General features: G+C 33.2%; 1 protein-coding gene across 1 annotated transcript in view; it reads right to left on the bottom strand.

Annotated features, from left to right (window-relative positions):
• Positions 1–22,198, bottom strand: part of LOC128988436 (potassium voltage-gated channel subfamily H member 2-like) — a 322,627-nt gene that overhangs the window by 43,865 nt on the left and 256,564 nt on the right. Inside the window, exons 10-15 of the mRNA XM_054409711.1 lie at positions 17,263–17,506; positions 16,397–16,578; positions 13,784–13,807; positions 3,423–3,577; positions 2,438–2,558; positions 1,371–1,491 (exon numbers count right to left, since the gene is read on the bottom strand). Of these exons, the coding sequence (XP_054265686.1) occupies positions 1,371–1,491; positions 2,438–2,558; positions 3,423–3,577; positions 13,784–13,807; positions 16,397–16,578; positions 17,263–17,506 (847 nt within the window). The remainder of the gene's footprint in view (positions 1–1,370; positions 1,492–2,437; positions 2,559–3,422; positions 3,578–13,783; positions 13,808–16,396; positions 16,579–17,262; positions 17,507–22,198) is intronic.

Genomic DNA, 22,198 nt, shown 5'->3' with positions numbered 1-22,198 from the left:
GCTTTAAAATTAGTGTAAAAGATCCTAGAATTTATATAAAGTTAGTCGAGACACCCCATGGTTAAAATGTTTTATGTTTCCTTTTATATATATTTTTTTAAATTTTTTATTTAATTGGTGGTAGAATTCACCATGTGTGCAATTTGTTTGAGAACTGAGGAATTTTTATGTCATGATTTCACTTATTTACTGGTTTACAATTCTCTATAAATATACAATTTTACAGTTAGAATGCTTAGAGAACATACCAATGTGGTGATCTCAAGCCTTGTTCACAAGGGGTGAGTTTACACACTGGCTTTTTTACATGCAGCTCGTAAAATAGCTCAGTGTAAATGACAAACTTACTCAAAAGCTGCTTTTAAAAAAGCTCTGGAAAAAGCTGACTCTGCGGCTATTTTTTTACACGCCTACTCGCCAGCTTTTGACCAAGCTAGCGTGTAAGTAGCCCAGTGTGAGCACAGTTGCTTGTGCTTGTGCGCATCTTATTCGAAGACGATAGAGGAGTTGGCTCTAGCGGGAGTTATAGTTGTTGTAAAAGTGATTAAAATGAATTGATTAGACAATTCTCAGCAAGATGAGAAACGGAAAAGGAGGAAAGTGTGAGAGTGAGTAGGAAGACTTACGGATTATGGTGCATCAAAAACATTAATTTATTTTGGAATTTCAGCTGTTTTTCAACCATGTTCTCTTATTTTTCTCCATCATTAGCTGTTTAATAAACATATCCCTCAACGGTTTATTGGCATAGTTTTTAACTTTAATGTGTTGTGTGTTTTAGGCTGGGTACTTTTGGTACCTTCACTTCTAAGAACACCAATACGTTCCCAGAGAGTCCATTTCATTTTAAATGTACGCAAACACCAACACAACTAGCAAGATTTCACAATTATTAAAACACAAACAAGTTGTCTGGAAGCCAGCTACTGAGTGAGTGGAAAAAGGATCATGTGAACGAATACAAGCACACTCGCCGCCTCCCGGCTTGCCGGCTTCTTACATACTGGCATGTAGTTGTAAACTTGCCCCGTGCGAACAGGGCTATAAATACTGTGATTGTTTGTCTAGTGGACAATGTTAAAGGATCTTGCTTACTTTTTTGGAAATTTTTATTTTCTTGGCTTTATTGTGTGATCTAAACGTTTTGTTCTTTTAATCTATCGTGTATCACAGCATTACTTGGTTTGGGAACTTAGCTTGCATTATATTCCCTCCCGCCCATAGACAGGATTAGAATTTAGATCCCAGATTATGTCAAACTTGTGCTTTACTAAGCAGTGACAGAAAATGTTTACATTTAAATCTTTAAAACAATTTGGTTTACCTTCCTAACAATACATTGAACTGCAGGAATACTGTATCGTACTCACATCCTACCAACATGACGCAAATTGTAAAAACTTTCTCTGCATCTGTGTTCGGGGCAACATTCCCAAAACCTACTGAAGTCAGCGACGAGAACGTGAAGTAGAGGGCTGTGATGTATCTTGACTGTAACAGACGGAAACAACAAGATGTGAATGGCTACTAAAAAGATGAAAATAATTTTCTAAGAGTTTAGGAGTCCTGCTGGATCTAAAATTCTTAAGAATGAAATAATCACTGTATATTTAAACTCTTCGTCACTTGAATGATTATAATTTAAACAATAATGATCATTTTATTAGGACAACATTAAGCCTTGTTATTGTTACTTTATGTCTTCTTGGCTTCTTATCTTCTTTCCTTTTGTGTAAAACAGAGTTTAAGGAAAAGGAACACAATTACGATTGGTATATTTCTTCAAATTGTTGGTAGGCCTAGCCCGCAATAGTCATTCCTAATTTTATTCCACTCATTTCTAAGATGCTATCTTTGACTATTGATACAACTAGACATTCCATTCTCATGTTAAAGTTGTTGCCAGTTTTTTAAATCGTTGTATATGATGTTTTAATCATCCTAGTTGATGTGAGCCACCGACGGATTACGCTGATTTAAATTACTGATTTCTGTTGAATAAAAGGACTTTTTACAAAGTCAAATTGGTGGAACAACTTATTGTGAGCTATAGCAACTATTAAGACCCGTCATCTATGTCAGCAACAAAATATATGGTAGAAAATAGAATTTTAGTGTATTCTGTGACTGCTCACACTTTACTACAGTATGTTCTTTTTCAATAAAAAATTGGCTACAGCTGGTCCATATAGATGGGATGCCGACTTTAGTATCCTATAGTCAATGACCGTAGGCTCTAACCCGGGATTGTTTATCACATTACTTCAGGCTAGGCCTAGGGGATGCGGGATTATCACTTAGATAAAATCCATCGGTGATGGGCAGGACAAGAACCCGGGACCTCAGGGACCAAAGTCCAGCGCACTATCAGTAGACCAGATCGCTCCCCCGCCATTCCTCCACTATCACCTCTAAACTATGATATGTTATATGGTACCTTTATTGATGGTCCGCCAGTGTTATTATGTAGGTAGAACTGGTGAGTGTCATTAGCAAGAATGTCGAGCCAGCCGACCTTGCTCTGTAGATGAGGCCTCTCTGCATTGCCTATAGCATACCTGGAGACAGTTTAAAATAATATACAATATGTGAAAAGCATTCAAACCAAGAAATAGAGTTGGAACGGGTAGGAAATACCACGCAAGGGGAAGATAAGATTTATACACGGTGAAAGAAGCATTAGAAGCACAAGATTGGGAAGGCCAAGGTGTTTAAAACGACTTAGATCATGAAGTTAAGCTGCCTACCAAGTGAGATGGGGAGAAAAAATAGAGGCCCTACACTTCAGGAGGAGCCAATGGGGAAGTAAAGTAGACAAATGTTTTCAGGATAACTAACCAGCTTTATAAGTATTTACAGTATTTTATTTCCAAAAGGTAGAGCAAACATTTCACAAAATATAAGTAACTTCTTGATCAGCATTGTACGTGTTATTAAATTTACGGAAAGTAAATAAAAGAAACGTCTTATAACACTTAAAACATATATTTACGCTTATACTGTTACTCACAACACGGTAAAAATATACACAAAAGATGGTAAGTATAGTGATCGATTTCGATTGGACACTCCAATCATCACCATGGAGCTACCCAATAGGCGAATTTACTTTCGGTAAAATATAAGTGTGAGTGATGAGCCTGATGACTTGTACGTGATCTAAAGTAACTGAATGACGAGAGAGGTTCCAAACAAGATCCAAGCGATCAAACTCTTGTTTAAGAAAGATTGAGTATTGTGATGTCAACTTTTTAAATCTACCTAAAGGCCATAGATACATTTTTGATTGATCTAATTTAAAATCTTCGGTGGAGGTCTGATCAAATCCTAAGCCAAGCAACAAGATAAAGCAATGAATCCGTTGCAATATTTAAACAGATTCAAGATCAAGTGTATCCATACCTGAACCACTTTTGACTCACCATATACAAGCTAGCCAATGAGCAATGAGAGCAAATGTAGCCATGAGTAGTAGCAGCACTGCGGCACCATACTCAGAGTAGCGATCAATCTTGCGAGCAACTCTCACAAGCCTTAGCAGGCGAGCAGTTTTCAGCAGACCGATCAATGTTGTTGTCTGCAACCAGCAACCAAGTGTAAACCAATTTAAATGAGGAGAAAAGTTTGACTATAGAGTAACATGCTGCAGCATGAAGTAAATCTGTTGTGACAGAGTGTGTTTAAGTCTTAGTGTAAACTTGTTGAGTAAAAGTGTATTGTCTGAATGAGCGAGTGATGCAACTGTTGCTCCACTACAGTAATATGTTGCTTAAAGCTACTGTCGCTTCAGACACTAGTCTTTAAGCTGGGCGCCCACTGTAACCATCACAGATAGGACCGTCCACTTTGGCTCAATCCAGCCTCCGCAGATGTCTATCCTAGAAGCGACCCAGGAAATCCCATCAGGTGGGGAATACTGTGTGGCTATCTATTTTCTTACAAGATTTAGGGCTTGAACTGTTACTACTTGCTATACGGTGTGATTTGTTACTGTTCCCTTTTGAATATGTCTCAATATACAAATGAAAAGTTAATAGAGACAGTGCTTTTATATCAACATTTATCTAATATGTCGGATAGAAACTTGACATTTTATCACAAAGACAAATCACGAACACTACACACACTATAGACATGTGAACAATACTGGCTGTAGTTTGTGACTGAAATGCTAGGAGTTTCTTGTGCTGGAGACGGTATGCATCTAATGCAGTGGTGTGCATTTTTATAAACACGAGTGCTTTCTTATTCTTACCTTTTGAGAATAAGACTGTGGTAGACGTTAAAGGCAAAACAATTAAAACATTCTCGATTGCAATAGAGCAACAGTCTAATCAATAATCAATTATTGAGATGGAGACGACACCTAGGTATTTTAACCCAATATATGAGTGAATGGAGTGTAGAATGGAGTGAGATGATCTGTGCAGCTTTGTTACTGACTACAAGATACAGTAAGACCACCTGTTTCATTAGTAAGGTCAATTTATTAAAGCCCAATGATCAAGGACAACTGGGTCCAACATAAACATAAAAAAGTTTTCTCATGGTCAAACCGGCAACCTTATGATTACTAGGTGACCATTATAACTGCCGAGCAACACAGATTTTTTAAATTTACATTTAACAGTTTACTGGATGTATTTGCTAGCCAAGGAAATGAGTTTTCAAATTTAAAACTTTGTGGTTTCTGAAGAACATTTAAGATCCACGTCCTATACTCTTAAAGGTTTAAAAATGTACCCTTATAGGCGTAATTTAAATACCTGAGAATTTGAAATTGATCAAACTTATTTTTAAATGTTTCCTTTTACAGTAGTGGAAGGAAGATGTTGGTTGTAGTGTGTTATACAGCACACAGGTTTCAATTTTTCCTTTGAGACTTGTTAAATTGATTGCCCTGCCCAAAGGAGATTTTGATGAGGTACTTCAGATACAAATCATAATTATTATTTGTGCGTTTGTTTGTTTGTGGGTGTATTAAGTAAATGTAAAAAAAAAATAGAACAACAGAATAACAGAAAAACAAGTTATGTGATAATAACTTGTTTTTCTGTTATTGTGTATTACTATTTTTTCTTGGTAAAAACAGACACTTAATGAAAAATGCTTGTTGGAATTAAAAAGTAAATAATAAGTAAGTAAATTGTTTGGACAGTTTATAAAAAGCAATTTTTGGTAGTATGTATATTTTGGAGTTTTGTCATATTCAAAAAACAAATTCAAATGTATGTAAATAAAAATATATGTTGCTGAAATGTTCTGAGACAAAACCAAACTACACATGCAGACATTATAGTGAACCTTAAATAGGTACCTGTTAATGTTCCTTTTATTCCTTCAGGTACACGATTTTAATGTTTAAAATTGTACGTTCTAATGTGATGAAGAGGAATCTAAGGTAAGATTATAGTGATTATAATAATTTAAGCAAATCACCTTACAGGAAAAGTGTAGGCTATATATTTTAAATCCTCTAAATATAAATAATGTGATTGTAGTGCAATGTAAACGGTGCAAATGTGGTTAAAAAAGTATAACTATAAAACATAAAACACAGAACAGCCATATTATCACCAACATTTTTATCAAAAGGCTCCTGTAACTTAAGCTTGGTCTTGCTGTAGCTGCACAAGTTAAATTTCAATCACAGCACTTAACTTAGAAATCTTATTTTTTTATTTCTAAAATAATTATTAATTGAAGTTATTTTTTATCTTGACATAATCCTGCTGGTTAACAATCAATGTGAGTTGCATTACTTCTCCATTAAAACCATAACACATTTACTGTAACATATGAATAACAAAACACTGAAACAATTGCAAAGAATAGACACATAACATTAACACGATCTACTGTACTTCAAAGTTTACTTTTTACCTTTACTATTTCTTGAAGCAAATTAGTTTTGATATAACCTATTTTGAGCAGCCCACTGTCTTCTTTAGTTGCTCATTGAGTCTTATTCAAATTATGTTTAATTTAAATTTCATCTGCAATCTGCATTAAAAAGCAAAGCGAAAGCACCTAGTTATGTCCTACATTGTATTACTTTCTACTATTTCATTACATAGTCTACTTTATTACCTTACCATTAAAACTAATACAAAGTTATTTGATAGTTTTGAAGCATGTTAACAGATCAGTGTAAAAAACAGGTTAGTTGGGATGAATGAACTGGAAATTTGAATGGTAAAACTCCTTATAGTCCAGTCAGTCTGGGGTTTTTAGACAAAAAAAATACTAACAGGCTGGATTTTTTCCCATCGACTACTACCATGTAGACAAGTCTCCAGCCAAAAGTCCCCACCCCTAGCCCTGTTGCTTTTTTCCCTAGAGCCCTCTAAATTTTTTAAGGGTGGATAAATGCAGTACTTTATAAAATCGCTTATATTTCAGTAACTATTTCAGATAGACCTTACATCTTGTTGTTTTTAGATCCCTAAATTTACGGCCTAAGAACACGTTCTGTAGGATTTGTGATTAATTTACTAGTTTAATAGTTATTTCCATCTTTAATGCTAGAAAAAACAAAATGACTCCATTTTATTCCGAATATTTAAGAGATATAGCTCCAATAATAATCATTAGTAAAGAGTTTTTATTTCAACATATTCTTCATTTAATAAGCTTTAAAATGATATATAACTTGGCATAACTAGCACTTACTATGCCCTTTAATTACCCATTTGAAGTACAGTAAGCACCGCCGACTGCCGTGAACGCGCGCCCCGTCCCGCCCGCTTGCGCCGCCGCCGCGCCGCGACGCGATACCGACAAGGGCTCGGGACTAGGCATGCCTCCGTTCACATAATAGATGATTTATTTTTTTAAACGATCTTCATATCACATAAAAACAAACATATTATTATTTCTCATATTAATTAATTAGGAAAATTAAAAAGAAACTAATATAACTAAATTAATTAGTAATTGCATATAAAGCATTGAGCCGAGTAAATACTGCATAGTATATGTGTGGTAAATAATAACTTATTATATGACAAAAATAATATAAATTTAAAATGTGAACACAAATTTAACTTATGTAAATAAACATAAACGGTGTACACAACTGTCATAATAATATCACAAACATGCCTTATGTTTTATAAATTGCAAACCTACTCCTCTTTATTAACGGGTTTCATAAATATAAACTTACCTAAAATAGATAATAAAATTTCAATAAAGTTACAATAAGATGTATTTAGGTTCTATAGCTATCTCAACAATCTCATTTAGCTATGACAGTGAAATTATATTTTGGTTTAGGTTTTTATAGATGGGCTAGGTTTTAAATAACAATTTTGATAGCAACGATCTTAATCTAGGGGTTGGTTCGTGCCGGGTATGAATTCTGATAGGCTAATTAACTTAATTTATAGGTACTAATGTAGGCTAACTAATATGAGATTATAATGAGAGTCAAAAATTTAGGATATAAGTTCTTAGTTTGAAAACAGTCACTTGAATTTAGTCAATTCACAATGGTGTGATGGTAATTGGAAATTGATGATGCGTTTTTAAATGTTTATTGAAGCTGATATTACCAATTTTTGTTGAAAAGGTAGTTATTATCTTCTTTCTTAATGTCTCTTTGTATTCAATATTTATATATATTCTGAATGTTAATTTTTACTTTTAAATATTTAAATCACTGGAGACTTGGCTCCCACATCCATCTCTCTCTATATCTTCCACCACAAGCATTTTTCTTCCTTTGTTTTTTTAGCTTTCCTTCCAACAATGCTACTTCACACCTGGACACTGGACAGTACAAAAGAAATATTTCCTACCTAGACACTATTTCATTTTAGAATATTATTTTTCAATACAGTTTTTCTTCTTCACTAATTTATATTTAATTAAATTTAAATATTCTTTTTGAAAATACAGTAATTAAAAAATATTGAAAGTAATTTAGTTAACATTCATATTTGAATACATTCATGTTTTATCTCAAAATCCTTATGTTTTCCCCTTTTGTGTGCCCTTTTAGTAAAATAAATAATACAGTTACTGTTTTAGTAAACAATAGAACAATGGCAAATCATGTTTTCTACGATCACTTATTTATTTTTCCATTTCACTTAGAACCTTTTATTTCGATTTTCATAGTTGGTGTTCCTGTAACCGATTTGGGTTGGCACACCTGTACAGCATAAGCAAGCCCGTAGGAATTGGCAACTATAAGTGCAAACGTTGGTGCAAACAGTGCTTTCATGTTCCTTCTGTCACAAGATCGAGAGAGCTCTTCACTAGAGCTGACCTTGGTGCATACCTTAGATCCATATTCATTAAAAATGAATATTACATGTTTTTTTTATATACAAGTTGTTTTGTTCTCCAATATCAATTGTTAAAACTAGGTAAATAATAATTTATTTTTGTTCCTTATTGTTTACTTATTTCTTGGAATGTTTCTTGTATCCTTGGTCTTGTTCCAGGATTGTTAAATTGTAAATAATACAAATAATATGATGAAAGAGGTAGTATTTAAAAATAGGTTGCCCTAGAGCAATAAATATTTTTATGTAAAGTGAACGAGCAGTGTGAACCTAGTCCCGAGCAGTATCGTCGTCGTCGCGTCGGTCGTCGCGTCGGTACGAGCCTAGGCGCACGGTCGCGGCAGCCGGTGCACACTATACTTTAAATGTTAAGTCACAGGGCACAATACGAGCTAAATATGACAAGTCATATATCATTTTAAATCTTATAAACAGGAGAAAATATTTACTTGAAACCTCTTTATTAATGATAATTACTGGAGCCTTGTTTTGAAATAATATGCGCAAATATTCTAAATGAAATAGAAAAATTATGCATTTTTATTATTAAAGATAGAAATAACTATTAAACTAGTAAACTAATCACAAAACCTACATATCATGTTCTTAGACCGTAATTTTAGGAATCTAAAAACAACAAGATGTAAGGTCTATCTGAAATAGTTACTGAAATATAAGCGATTTTATTAAGTACTGCAAGTATCCACCCCTAAAAACTTTGGCGGGCTCTAGGGAAAAAAGCAAGAGGGCTAGGGGTGGGGACTTTTGGCTGGAGACTTGTCTACATAGTAGTAGTCGATGGGAAAAAATCCAGCCTGTTAGTATTTTTTTTGTCTATCGGCCTATTTTAGGAACAGATTGACTGGACTATTAACAAACTTAGTGTTAAGGAATGTCAAGTGTTTGATTAACCAATCATAAAAATATTCTCTTCACTATCATATTTAATTTATTAAATTCATTAACACGTTAAGCTTATTTTATAAAAATAGTAGATTTAAATTAAGCTAATTCTTAACTTTTTTAAAAATACTAATAATATGTATATTTATAATAATTCATATAGGCCTATTTAATAATACTGCAAATTATGTGTTGTTAGCAGATGATGCATTTACAAGTTTTAAAAATGTCTTTAAGCATCCAAAAGCAATAGGTACAACTTTGTTTAACCTTCCCTCACCTCTGAAACGTTTAAGATAAATTGAACAAATTCATGAGGACAAATACGAGGGTAGATTACTGTGTAAGTACTGTAATGGGTAATGGCCGATTGGGAGTATTGCTCCTTAGTTCCCAGGTACGCCACAACTCTCCTCCGCCTCCTGCCTGGCATCATTTGTGAACAAAACTGTAGCAGTTCGTCAGTTGGAGCTATGTAGCAGATGTGTAAATTTTGCTGTTTGTCTGGAAAACTTTTAATATTATTGAATATCCCTCCGCATGAAGGATAAGATGAGTGAGTGTGCAATAAATATGTCAGCTGCAGACATTAACCACCAGATGAGCTTATAAGCTTATGACCCTAATGCAATGATAGGAGAAAGTGAAGAAACGGTTAGAAAGGTTATAAATGAACGTGAAAATTTTCACTTCGGAAGTAATTGTGATATTGGTGGGTACCTGATTTTTGTCAGAACAACACAAAGGAAGATGTTCACAGAAATGTTTACACCTCCAACCCGTTGCATTTATTGCATTAAGGTCATAACTTTCATTTATCTGGCGTTCAATGTCGGCATTAAATGTGGTTCTTGTGGTAAAAAAGTATCACTGATCTTATTTTGAATGTGGCAGAAGACTTTTTAAGATTAAGATTTTTTAATTTTATAAACACGCAGTGAAGCGTACTCATATTATAGAGCTCATATCATACTATAGAGTAACAAATTGCACCATTCTGTTCACCAATGATACCAACAAACAGCAAGCAGCCTCGCCGTGGCGTACTTGCAAACAACGGAGCTAAACTACGGCCTTTACTTACTTACTAACGTCCCTAGTAATTAAAAAAAGTGTTTGGTAACTATTTAAATATAAAACATTGAAGGAAAAAATATACATAACCACATATTATGCTTTTGTCTTATAAGTTGTAACATCCATAAAACTTTGCCCAACATGATTTAAATTATAATTTAGATTTGACAAGAATTAAAAAGAAGTTCAACACAAAGGAAAAACAATCAATCCAGATGAAACACAACCATTCAATTCAAAATTGTTATTGCAACTCAAACCATGTTTTGTTAACACAAAATGTGCTACCATGATGTAGTAACAATTAAAACTCACTTTTAACACGTTCAATACATCAGGAAATCAGTTCAACAACGTTTTAGATGGATAAATTTATTTTTGAAAATTACTATTGAAAGCAGGAGAAATATTAGTAGGCCTATAACATATCATGCAACATATTACCAAAAAAGCATATCATAAAAACTATAACATTACCACAGAAACATTAGCAATTCATGCAAAATCTAATCACATGCTACTGACATTCTATACTTTGAAAAAGACGCCTTTACTATATTTCTTTTTGTAAATAGTGCTACAGTAGTTTGATAGATTTGATTATTTGATCTATAGTTTTGTGAATTGTTTCATTTATGACTAAATTTGAGTATGGTAGGAAAAATCAGTCTGGTTTTCTAAATTATCAATTTATAAAATTTAGTAAAGTCAAACTAGAATACACACAAACACGAGTCAGTGTATTCTTAGTGTTAAAAGAAACATCTCAATTTAACATTAGGTAGAGAGATGTTATGATAGTAAACTAGCCTATTAGCATGTTGAAAGAGGACTGAGAAAACACATTTTTTACAAAACTTATTTTTTACAAAAGTCTGTTTGTTATGCTGCTAAAGTATTTAACTACTTAATATACATTAAAACCTGTATTTCAATCAAGTTGATATGATTATAAACACTTACAGTTAACTGATTCAATTAAAAATTGGATATTGAAATTTATCTTACTCAGATAATATTTTAAAACTGTAAGTCTTATATACAAGTGATTTCAATAAGTATGTGCTGTGATGTATTTATAAACTTATTTTAGTTGAAACACCATTGCACAGTAATATTATTGCATAATTCATGGAATTGTGAGCTTTTGACTGAGGAGGTAGCTGCAATAAGGGCCTATGGATCCATAGGCCCTTTTTGCGGAGAACGTTTCTTTCAATTCTACACATGTTTGTTGGTATACCTGCAAAGTTTCATATTTGGATCTGAAGTATTTTTTTTTTTGTACAGCTGTTATAAGAAAGTTGTGTATAGGCCCTTCTTGCATAGATCGAGGTTAATGACACTGAATGTTATGTATAGGGTGTCCCACGAAGGGGTTTAAACGTTTGATTTTATATTACGCGCCCATTCATGCACCGAACTTTTTGAAACTTTACACAGTTTACAAGGTAGGTTTTAAAAATATTCTGGAAAAATTTCAACTCCCTAACCTTAGTAGAAACAAAATGGCGGCATATTGAAAAAGTTACTTTAAAACATTAAAAAAGGTATTTTTGGTTTTATAAAATATTTTTATTGTTACTTTCCAGGGCAATATGACTTTAAAACAAGAAAAAATTAGAACATAGCCAAATGGAAAACTAAAAATTAATCAAATAACTAATAAATAATAATAATAAATAAATAACTAATAATAAATCATGAAAGTAGTTTTTATAGAAAGCACATTGGTAAATTTGTCAATAAGCCGCCATTTTGTTTCTACTAAGGTTAGGGAGTTGAAATTTTTCCAGAATATTTTTAGAACCTACTTTGTAAACTGTGTAAAGTTTAAAAAGGTTCGGTGCATGAATGGGCACGTAATATAAAATCAAACGTTTAAACCCCTTCGTGGGACACATCGGTATGTTATGAATGTTATTATGTTTGTTTTGTTCAGTTTTGGAGTGTGTTAGTGACCAAACAATAGGAATATTCAGTTTATTTTATTCTTTAACATCATGCTAACTACTAAATCTACTATTTTGGACACTTTTAAGAATAAGGGTGCTAAGAAGAAAAGTGAAAATAAGGAAGAATGGGCTCGAAATACTAGAAAACGTCAAAGGTTATTAAATTAAATTAAATTGTAAAGACATTGAAAGATAAAAGTATTAGATATCCAACTAGCCTATGACTCACTTTTTTTATTGTAAAATAAAAGTGTTACATTTTCAACTATGACTCATATTTTACTGTGCAGCCTACCTTTTTTTCTCTTACAGGTTACACTATGATTTTATTATTTTTAATTACTGAGCCGGTAAGATGTCATTTTAAATTTAAATTTTTCTTATCAAACTGTTAGAAATTGCCTAAGAAAACGCATATTTTATGCTTTAACAGATCATATAAATATTGGTCTATGCAAAAAGGGCATGTAAAAACTTCATCTATGCAAAAAGGGCCCATGCACTATTTCACATAAACAAAAAATACTTAATAGCCTGATATTGTTATTAAAAAACCATGGTAACAAAATTTGCTTCAGGTTCTAAAGAATATGGAGAAGTATTCCAAGTTAGATTCTTAGTAAATGCAATATTTATGCAAGAATGACATTTTTTCGAACTCGTTTTTCTCAAATCAATGTTCTGGCATAAAGGCCCTTTTTGCAGCTACCGCCTCTGTATGAATAGGCCTAATAGTTAAATGGGAAAGACAATGGTTCGGTTGTAAAAAGAGTGTTTTTTTTATCTAAAACTTTAGCATGTATGCACATACATTGTTGGATATTAAAATTAACTGGTACAGCTATTAAAGCTTCAAGTAACGATAAATTTAATTTTAAAAATCAATATTTTTGCCATGAAAACAGACCTGAGCATTATTTTCAAAAACGAAAAAGTAATTTTACTTATTTTTAAACAATATAGGTTTTTTATTAATTGACTAAAGAATGTCGTTCAATAATGATACAAGTGATTTTCAAGAAACTGAGTTTACTCATCCAAAAGAATTTTGTGATAAAAACCAATGTAAACTATGTACAGTACCAGAGATATGAATTCAAATTATGGGCCACTTTATATTATGCCAACAAACATCAATGTTATCGCTACAGACTGTATTTTAAAGAATAGTGATGGTTAAGTAACAAAATTCCTAATCCCTTATGAATAAAAATACTCATAAGGTTTTCATTTAACTCAACTCAGATGATTAGTTTTTATCTTGCAAAATGTTTTCTCTCAGTCCAGATTTAAACTAGTAGATTAGTTTTTGCCAGTAGAAAACAAAGTTTTTTAGTGTTCTACTAAAATTGGTTACCGTTGAATTTTGAAGTTTTAATGTAAAGTTGTTAAAGCAAAGCTTAAGTTTTTGAGTGTAGTTGTCAAAGTTGAGCTTATATTTTTGATTGTAAAATAGTTGTAAAAGTTGAGCATAAGTTAGGACTTGCGCGGTGAGTTAGTGTCAGCCGAGATGCACGAGCAAGAGCAAGCAAGCTCTAACAGGAAGAAACTGACCTCGTCTGCATCCAAGCCCAACTGCTGAAAGAGTCAAAATTGGACTAACTGTTTACAACTGAATACAACCATCGCGTTAATGAAGCTACGCTAGGTTCAACATTGAAGACAACTATATTTACAGTTACATACACCATTAACTAACTGTAGAAAAATCCATTGTTCAAGTTGAATTGGAATTTCTATTCAAAGAACCACCGATAATCGTCTACAGTTAGTTGAAGATAACATAGCTCCACCATGCAATGGGTACAACATTGAAAGACTAGGCTAGATTAACCATGGTGAAAAAAGATTGGGAAGAAATCGAAATCAGAGGAGTTCATAGAGAGAGAGAGATAATTTAAATTTTTGTTTAACACATTTAATTTAAAAGTATTGAAGTTTTACTTCTTACACTTTTAGAATAACAAAATAGTACTTTATGCAAACAGATGAAATTCGAACCCCTCTAAAAATATTTATTGATTAAAATTGCAAATTATCATAAAATATCAATAACATTTAATATCCTTAAAAGCAAAATATTTCAACGATTTCAAGGCTGAAGAGTGCCTTTTGCCTTAATACTGAGAAGTAAAAACATATTCATATTCATCACTATATTCAAGTTAGTTATCTACCTATTCAACTTTGTTTCTATGTTCAACACTTAATTGATTGTTACTTCTATTCAACCTTTTAAGTTAGTAACATAACTCTACAAAAAGTTAAACTACACAAATATTAAAGTTAGCTAAAATCATATTTAATTCTAGTTTATTAAAAAGGAATAGTTCTAGAAACATTAACTGATCTACAATTAACTATTTTAAGATCTAGACACTTAATGGTCACTTGAGGACACTTAAGGAATCAATAAAACTATAAAACTTCAAAATATTATAAACAAAAAAAATTGTGATTGATGATAATTTTAAAATGATATTTTTTAGCATTTATCACCTAGAAATTAATGTATAACACCTCTGTCCACTCTTTTGACAAACTAAATCGTTTGCCAAGAAATTTAACGTCAATGATTAATTTAAAATATTTATAAAGATCTTATTTAATTTCTACTTTGAAAATAGAGGTACTCAACTAGGAGTTAGAAGCTAAGTTACTGTGATACTGAGGTTTATATTACCATTCACAAAAGTGAGTTCATTGTCATCTAGACATCGAAACGTCAAAGTAAGAACATTTTAAATAAGAGTGAATAAGTTTGTGATCTTTGATTATAAATCCTCAAGCTAACCGAAAGACATTTTTTTGGGGAGTACCATTTTACCAGGTAAAGGAAAACATTACTAAGATGTATTTATTTGTTCTTCTATAATCTGTACATTTACAGTTGTATAAAGTTACTTTTTAGTTTTTTTTTCAATCCACCATAAAACTTGTTCTGATAATTTTAAAGTTAGTCTTAAATTAAAATACATTATTATGAACCATTAAGAAAATTGAGAAAATATTTATTGAGTAACACTAACCAGTCTTATTAAAGAACAAGAGTGGTAGCTATAGCTGCTGACGGAATGGCATATTGAAATGGGGAAATTACATTTCCTAACTAGAGGTGAAAGTTATCATTGACTTTGGGTAGGCCAACACAAAAGCTTTTTTTGTTAGATTTTCAAAATATGATGTACGTGCTTTTCTCCCTTGTTATTTCAGAGGACCAAACATACACATTTTATGAATATTTTTTTGAGCTGAATCTGTTAGTAGATGAAATAAGAAGAAAAAGTATGAAACATATAAATCCTCATTACGTGTACTGGAAAGAAATGTATCTTGGTATTATCTACAAAGAGAAAAATGAAAGAGTGATTTTACTAACCAACCACTATCAAAAGCTTTTAGTGAATTTTCATATAGGGGAGTAGCTATTACCGTAGGTGGCATAGTGAGACCTGGGCCCAGGACCGATTTACTTTTTTGTAAAATCTTTTTCATTTGTGAATATAGGCCTTTGCGTTTGTGAACGCGATAACTCAAGTAATTTTGGTCCAATTTTGATGAAATTTGGCTTGAAGGAGTGGGCCAGATAAACTTGAATAACTTTGGGAACCAGCAAGATCGAGACATGAGAACAAGGTATTGGAGAGTTTTTGAATTTTCAAAAAATAGTTTTTCCCCTAATTTTTACCCTTAAAACATTGAAAGGCATGATTTTCTATGAGACCATCTTGTATAGCTTAAAAAACAAATAATTTTATATATTGTTGTTGTAAAATTAAACGTGACAGAGAAAATTCAAAAAATCTGTAGGAATACATTTTAAGATGTATTCGATATTAAAAATCTTAGTCTGCAGGTCTGCTGCGGCAGGGGTATTTATTATGCTGTGCACCCAATAAAAAAAAACTATTGTTTAGGGGGTTATCAACCCTTCAACCTAAGCCGTATCGTCGTAGTTTAAAGTTAAAACAGATTTTTCCGGCGTGAGAAATAGGTTTAAATAGCTAACTTATCCACCTTTTTGTCGCTCATAGTTTTATATATACAATAATTTACCTCAAGAAACATTCGACAAACTTATTCACACTTGGATTAAGACTTATGCCCACAACACTAGTGACTGACAACGATTTTGAAAGCAAAGCGAAGTTGATTGTAGATAGTTACCTCGTCAGTGTCAGAGCCGAAGAGCAGGAGGTCGAAGGGAATGGCTGCCACGAGATCTATGAGGAACCAGCCTCTCAAGTAGTGGACTGCAATCTTCCCAGGATGTGACACGACCTCGTCATTGTTGTTTACATACGTGGTTCTGAAGTTGATGAGAATGTCTACGATGAATGTCACATCGACTGGAAAGAGAGATACACAACATAAGAGAAATTGTAGTATGAGCCTGAAGTTTAAAAAATAAGTTATTTGAAACTGCTAACTTACTAGCCAAGAAGAGAACTGTGCTAGGTCTCTAATTATTATTTCAGGTGTGCTAGCAATGGCATATTGTGCAATAATTAAACAGCAGGTACATACATGTTAATCAATTTCAATCAATCAAAAAGTTCTTGAAGCGGCACTTTGTTACGTACCGGTACTTAAAGTTGAATAGGATATGTGTTGAATAATGTGAGGATTTGTAACATTTGTAGAGGTATTACTAATACCAGTCTAATGTATTTAGCCAGGACCCTATTTTAAAATTCCAACCATCAATGTCAGTTGGGTAAAGTTTTGAACCAGTCTAAAAGCTATCGTTTTTCAGGGCCAAACCACACACTCGGCTACTTATCTTATATCAGCCCATCTGATTTATGTACACATTTCAGTAAATTTTTTATAGTGATAACATTAAAAGGAAAAGGAAAAGGCAAACATGATAAAGCGCAGCAATGATGGGGCGGTAAAAAATAACCCTTAACGGCTTAACTGTTATCCGTTAACCAATTTGAGAATATGACCAAGAGAGAATAGTCAGTTTACAGAATTCAGAGATGTCGAGTCGCGTATTCTAACATCAGTTTAGTCGCCATTTGACTTACCTATTAGGTCTATAATGACAATAGGATCATCGCCGTATTTCTTGTTCTTTCTAGTGCTGAAGTCAGGCTCGTTGAGCAAGAAGGCGGCCACGTAAGGTGTGAAGATGGCTGTGTACATGACCAACAAGAGGATGATCCAGTCCCACACTGCCTTGAAGGGGCTGTAGTGAAGAACTGTCCACTTGTGTATTCTGGGGGACTGCAGCTTGTACTCCGGCAGTACGTCGGCACCCAGCGATAATACCTGCAACAAAAACACATCTTCAGAAATATATAGTTGTCCTTGGAAATTTAGACGTCAGTACACAAGGTGATCCCACAAGAGGGCTCTGCACGGTTTCTTTATATTTATGGAAAATTGTACAGCCATTTTATTTTGGACATTTATTATCGAGTGCATGTGTGTGTTTCTGAATCATAGATTTTTTTAAGATTTCTCATAAGTAAACGGACCACACTGTGTTCTTGTTACTATTCAACGTCAACCTTATGTCAGAAAGTCCAATGAAAAATGGCATCTGGATCGGACATCGGCTTGGGATTGAACCAGTCAATATAGGGATACACGGAGTTGAGATAGGTAAGGTGGCGATGTATAGTTTGTTGTTCTATTGTAGAAAAACTTCAAGCTAGTTAGCAGGTTTAAGTAGCAAGAGTAGGAATAAAAAGAGTAAAGACGGAAGTAGCTGCAGAAAAAAGACCTTCGATTAAAACAAAAGTATCTCTGGCACAATTGTGTTCAATTGGACTATATATACAATTTGCAATGAATTATGTATAGCTTTGTTTGCGGGTGTTGACCAATAGTAAAAATAGAACATGGCAAACCTAAAACTTCTCACTCTCGAACTCCTTGTAAGAGAACACTCAGTCAGTTTTGTATATCGAGATCTCCTTTCCTGTTGAATAAACAATGGCTGTCAGTCATCGACGTCTTTGGCAGCATCTGCTTCAGTGATGTGCCAGAACGAAATAGTCTTCCTGTAGTAGTTTTACATCATTCTTGACTTCAAAGTCAGGTAAACTACGTTTGTAAATGTTAGGATTTTTAAAATAAGAAATTAAGTGTTCATTTAACAAAACAAATTCATGCTCTCAAAATAGTAAAATGTTCAAGTACCATTTACTTTGAAGGATTTCAACTAACTTAAATCTTCTCGGTATTTGAAACTGCTGTAGTAGTAAGGTACTAAAAGTACTGCCTATCTTAATAAGAGTATATATCTTGAGATAATTGAGTAACATACAAACTATCTTAATAATAATTATTATCAATTATCTTTAATAATTGAGATTGATGGCTATACTGTTGTTAATAAAAAAAAAACTGTTCCGGTATGGTTTTTTCATCAGAAAATTTTGGAAAATCGACAAGTCAAATTATTCGATTAAAAGTTATAAAGTCGTATTCAAATTATGACATCTTTTAGGCCTGTCCCTTTTTAATTTTGTTGGTAACTTATTTTTTATTTTGTTGTTTACACAACTGCCTCAGAAAGTTTGTCCCATGAAATGTGTCTTTATACAAATAAAATGTGTAGAAATAAAATCGTTTTAAACACAAAATGCAAAAGCAATGTTTGTTATTACTTAACCACACAGTCAAACTAAAACCAAGCAATTACACTACTATTATATCACAAATAACTTAGACTTTATCTGTCATCCCACCATTATAATCCTGGTGCCGTCGAATTTCTCGAGAATGGAAGGTCGCGCCAAGTCATATCCGATGGCGTTCCAACATTCCTTACACCACTTCATGACTGCTTTCCTTATACACTTCACTTGCGCTTAGTTCCGGTTGCCTACTTCACTACTTCCGTTTCACTACTAATTCACTGAGTTCTTTCACAAATCCAACCGTTGTCGCTTATTTTATAGTTCCTGGCAAAGGTACAAATTAGCTTTAATGTTGACATCAATGTAATTGGTAGTAATTGGTTTGTATTTCAACTTTTTGGCACTCTAAAGCCAATTATTTTACACAGCTGCTATAACCATGTTATAAATGACCTCATTTTGTGGAGTGGTTTAACGTTAACAATGTCATTGTTTGTAGGATTAGAAAAAATTAATTCTAAGATATATCGAGTGGGTTCATTGTTCATAATCATTGGTGCTACTTTGAGTACAAAAAAAATAATCATAGTTTAGTAAACATTTTTTATTAAACCTTTTTTTTAACTAACCTAATTTTTTCTTGACTTAGTCCTCATAAAGCGCATTACTTGGCAATGTTATATTATACCAAGTGTATAATCAGAACTAATGCTTCAAACTAGTTCAATAGTTTTCGTGTTTTCATAAATATGTAATTATAAAATTCTCTTTGGTGGTAAAACGAAACAGTAATACATACTATGTACTGTGAACTATAACAATGCTTTAAACCAGTTAAGAATGTTACTAGAAAATGAAATAGCACTTTTTTTGCAAAATGTGTTTGCTATTCAATTTGACTTAAAAATGGATTTCCACGTATTGCTAAACTATTTTAAAACACAAAGCAAATACAAAATCTAGAATTTTTCATAAGTCACGCCCTGAATAAAAAAGTTAAAATTGGTAACCTAATTAAATAGTAAAACTAATTGGTAATATGACATGTGAAAACAGACTACACGTAAACATCTGTTAAATCACGTTGTACTTCGCCACTTGATCAGCTGATCGTCACTGGGTCACGTGATCAATGGTTCGTCACTCGTTGTAATCAGCTGTTTGTTACTCGGTCACGTGGTCAATAGTTCGGCACTCGTTGTCGTAATCAGCTGATTATTACTAATTTACGAGTATAACGATTCGTTGCTCGGGGTTGTGATAAGCTGATCGATAATTAAACACGTGATTAAATGTTTGTCACTCTGTCGTGTTATCATCAGCTGATCTGTCTACGTCACCGCACCACCGCCCTCCACCACAGTTTCACCACCACTGCCATCACCGCCACCTCCACCTCCACCTCCAGCCAGATGTCTGAGCCTCGAGAGGTATATTTCCGTCCAACATTGTCCAGAGATGCCCGAGTTAATTATAACCGATTGATGGGCGCGCCGCCGGAAGTACGTCAGTCGACAGACCGGAAGTGTCTGCTAATGATGACGAGTCAATATTAACAGTCTGTCCACTTAAACTGTTTGTTGTAATGAAAGCAAAAACAGCAATCAACTAATCAACAATGTGTTTGGGTTGGGTCGGATTCCCAAAGTGTTGTAGATTTTGCGATCGTTTTATGCTGTTTAGGGGAGAGTTATTTGACTTGAACTCACAAATGGAGAACAGTATATTTTAAATCACACGAATATGCCCCTAAACCTTAGAATGTGCGTGTACTGGATGATTGCAAAGGAATGACTGACATTTGGTATAGGAACAAAATGTTATTTTGAAGACAATACAGATTAAAAAAAAACTCCCGCCACATCAAACCTGCAGACTTAGCGAATTTCTATTTGCCTTATTGGATTTTCAATATAGATCTATTTAAAAAACATTAGGTTTAACAAGTGCCTAGGTTTGCCGCTACAGGGAGATGGGTAAAATATTAAAAGCTTAGTATAAAATAAATAAATATGCCAAGTTTATCCAAATACATCTATAAACAAGCAAACAACAACAGTTTACTTCTGCTATACTTGTATTTTAATCTATACTAAGGGTCGCCCCGTGGCCCAAAACTCGACCAAAAATAGTATTGTACAAACTTCTCTATTTTTACGCACGCTGTAAATAAAACATACGATTGAAATATTTTCCATTTTTAATTTTCTCTTTATATATCGTTGTTATTTCCTCATTAGCATGGCGATCCATGCCAGTGTTAATTTTTTTTTAAATTTGGAATATGTTGTGCTTATTTTTAGCCTATTTTAATTTATAAAGGATTCTGCACATCTAAAGGAAAATATTTCTCTAACAGTATGCGTAGATTTTACCTGTGATGCACACGAGCTGAGAAAAAAGTTATTTTAAGAAACATGCTTACCAATATAGGATTATAGGATTGATAGTTCGCAAATAAATTATTTCTGAAATCACCTTATTGCAACCGTAGTGAGCAGACCTGTTTTTGCAACTGTATGTCTCCTAATCAGCCTAAATGAATGTGAAGATAATCTGTATTTCCTTGTAATATAAAATACAACGGCGCGACTAGTCAATATAGATACAAGCAAGTAGTGCGTGTATTGCCTACTGAAGGCGCAACATATGTCTGCTTAGTGCTTAGCTCCGAGTTAACTAAATTAAAAGAATTGTATGTGTGCGAGAGGGAAAAAACAAACACACTTTAAAATGGTTATCATATCATGCTAATATTATATGTGAAAGTGTGTGTGTGTGTGTGTTTGTTTGAAGTTCAATAACGCATTAACTTCGAGACGGATTGGGCTGAAATTTGGCAAGATGATACCTCACATTCCCGATTAACATATAGGCCTTTTCTTATCTCAAATAACCTTACGAGCTCCGCCCCAGTGGCTCTGTAGTTCCCCATGTTAACCTTACGAGTATTCACATTTAAAATAACTAGCAGAATACCCGTCCTTCGTACAGGATTGGTGTAGAAGTATAAAATGCTTATTGCAGTTATACCGTGCTTTGCGTTTGCAATGGGAGAGGATACGGTTTGAGAAAATTTTGTTTATTTTAATTGACGGTACGCTATAGTATAACATACCTACCATAGCTATAACGTTCTACTACTACACCTAAAAAAATTGAATATTTGTACAACACCATAAGTTTATGTATAATTAAAACATAAGACTACCTGTAAATAATCCTACTTTGATAGTTCTTATTCCTATCACAAATTTTTGTCACTTCTTGAATCAAATTAACTGTTGTCAAAAATGCAAAAACGCACTACGGAGAACTGTTTTCTTATCCACCCCACGACTATTTACGTTTATGGCCAGCCTTGGAATAAAAA

This window comes from Macrosteles quadrilineatus, unplaced genomic scaffold, assembly GCF_028750875.1.
Source record: "Macrosteles quadrilineatus isolate MER2022 unplaced genomic scaffold, UCM_ALF_1.0 Scaffold_3__2_contigs__length_128488019, whole genome shotgun sequence".
Lineage (NCBI taxonomy): Eukaryota > Metazoa > Arthropoda > Insecta > Hemiptera > Cicadellidae > Macrosteles > Macrosteles quadrilineatus.
Note: the sequence above shows the minus strand (reverse complement) of the source record. Positions and strands in the feature narration are given on the sequence as shown.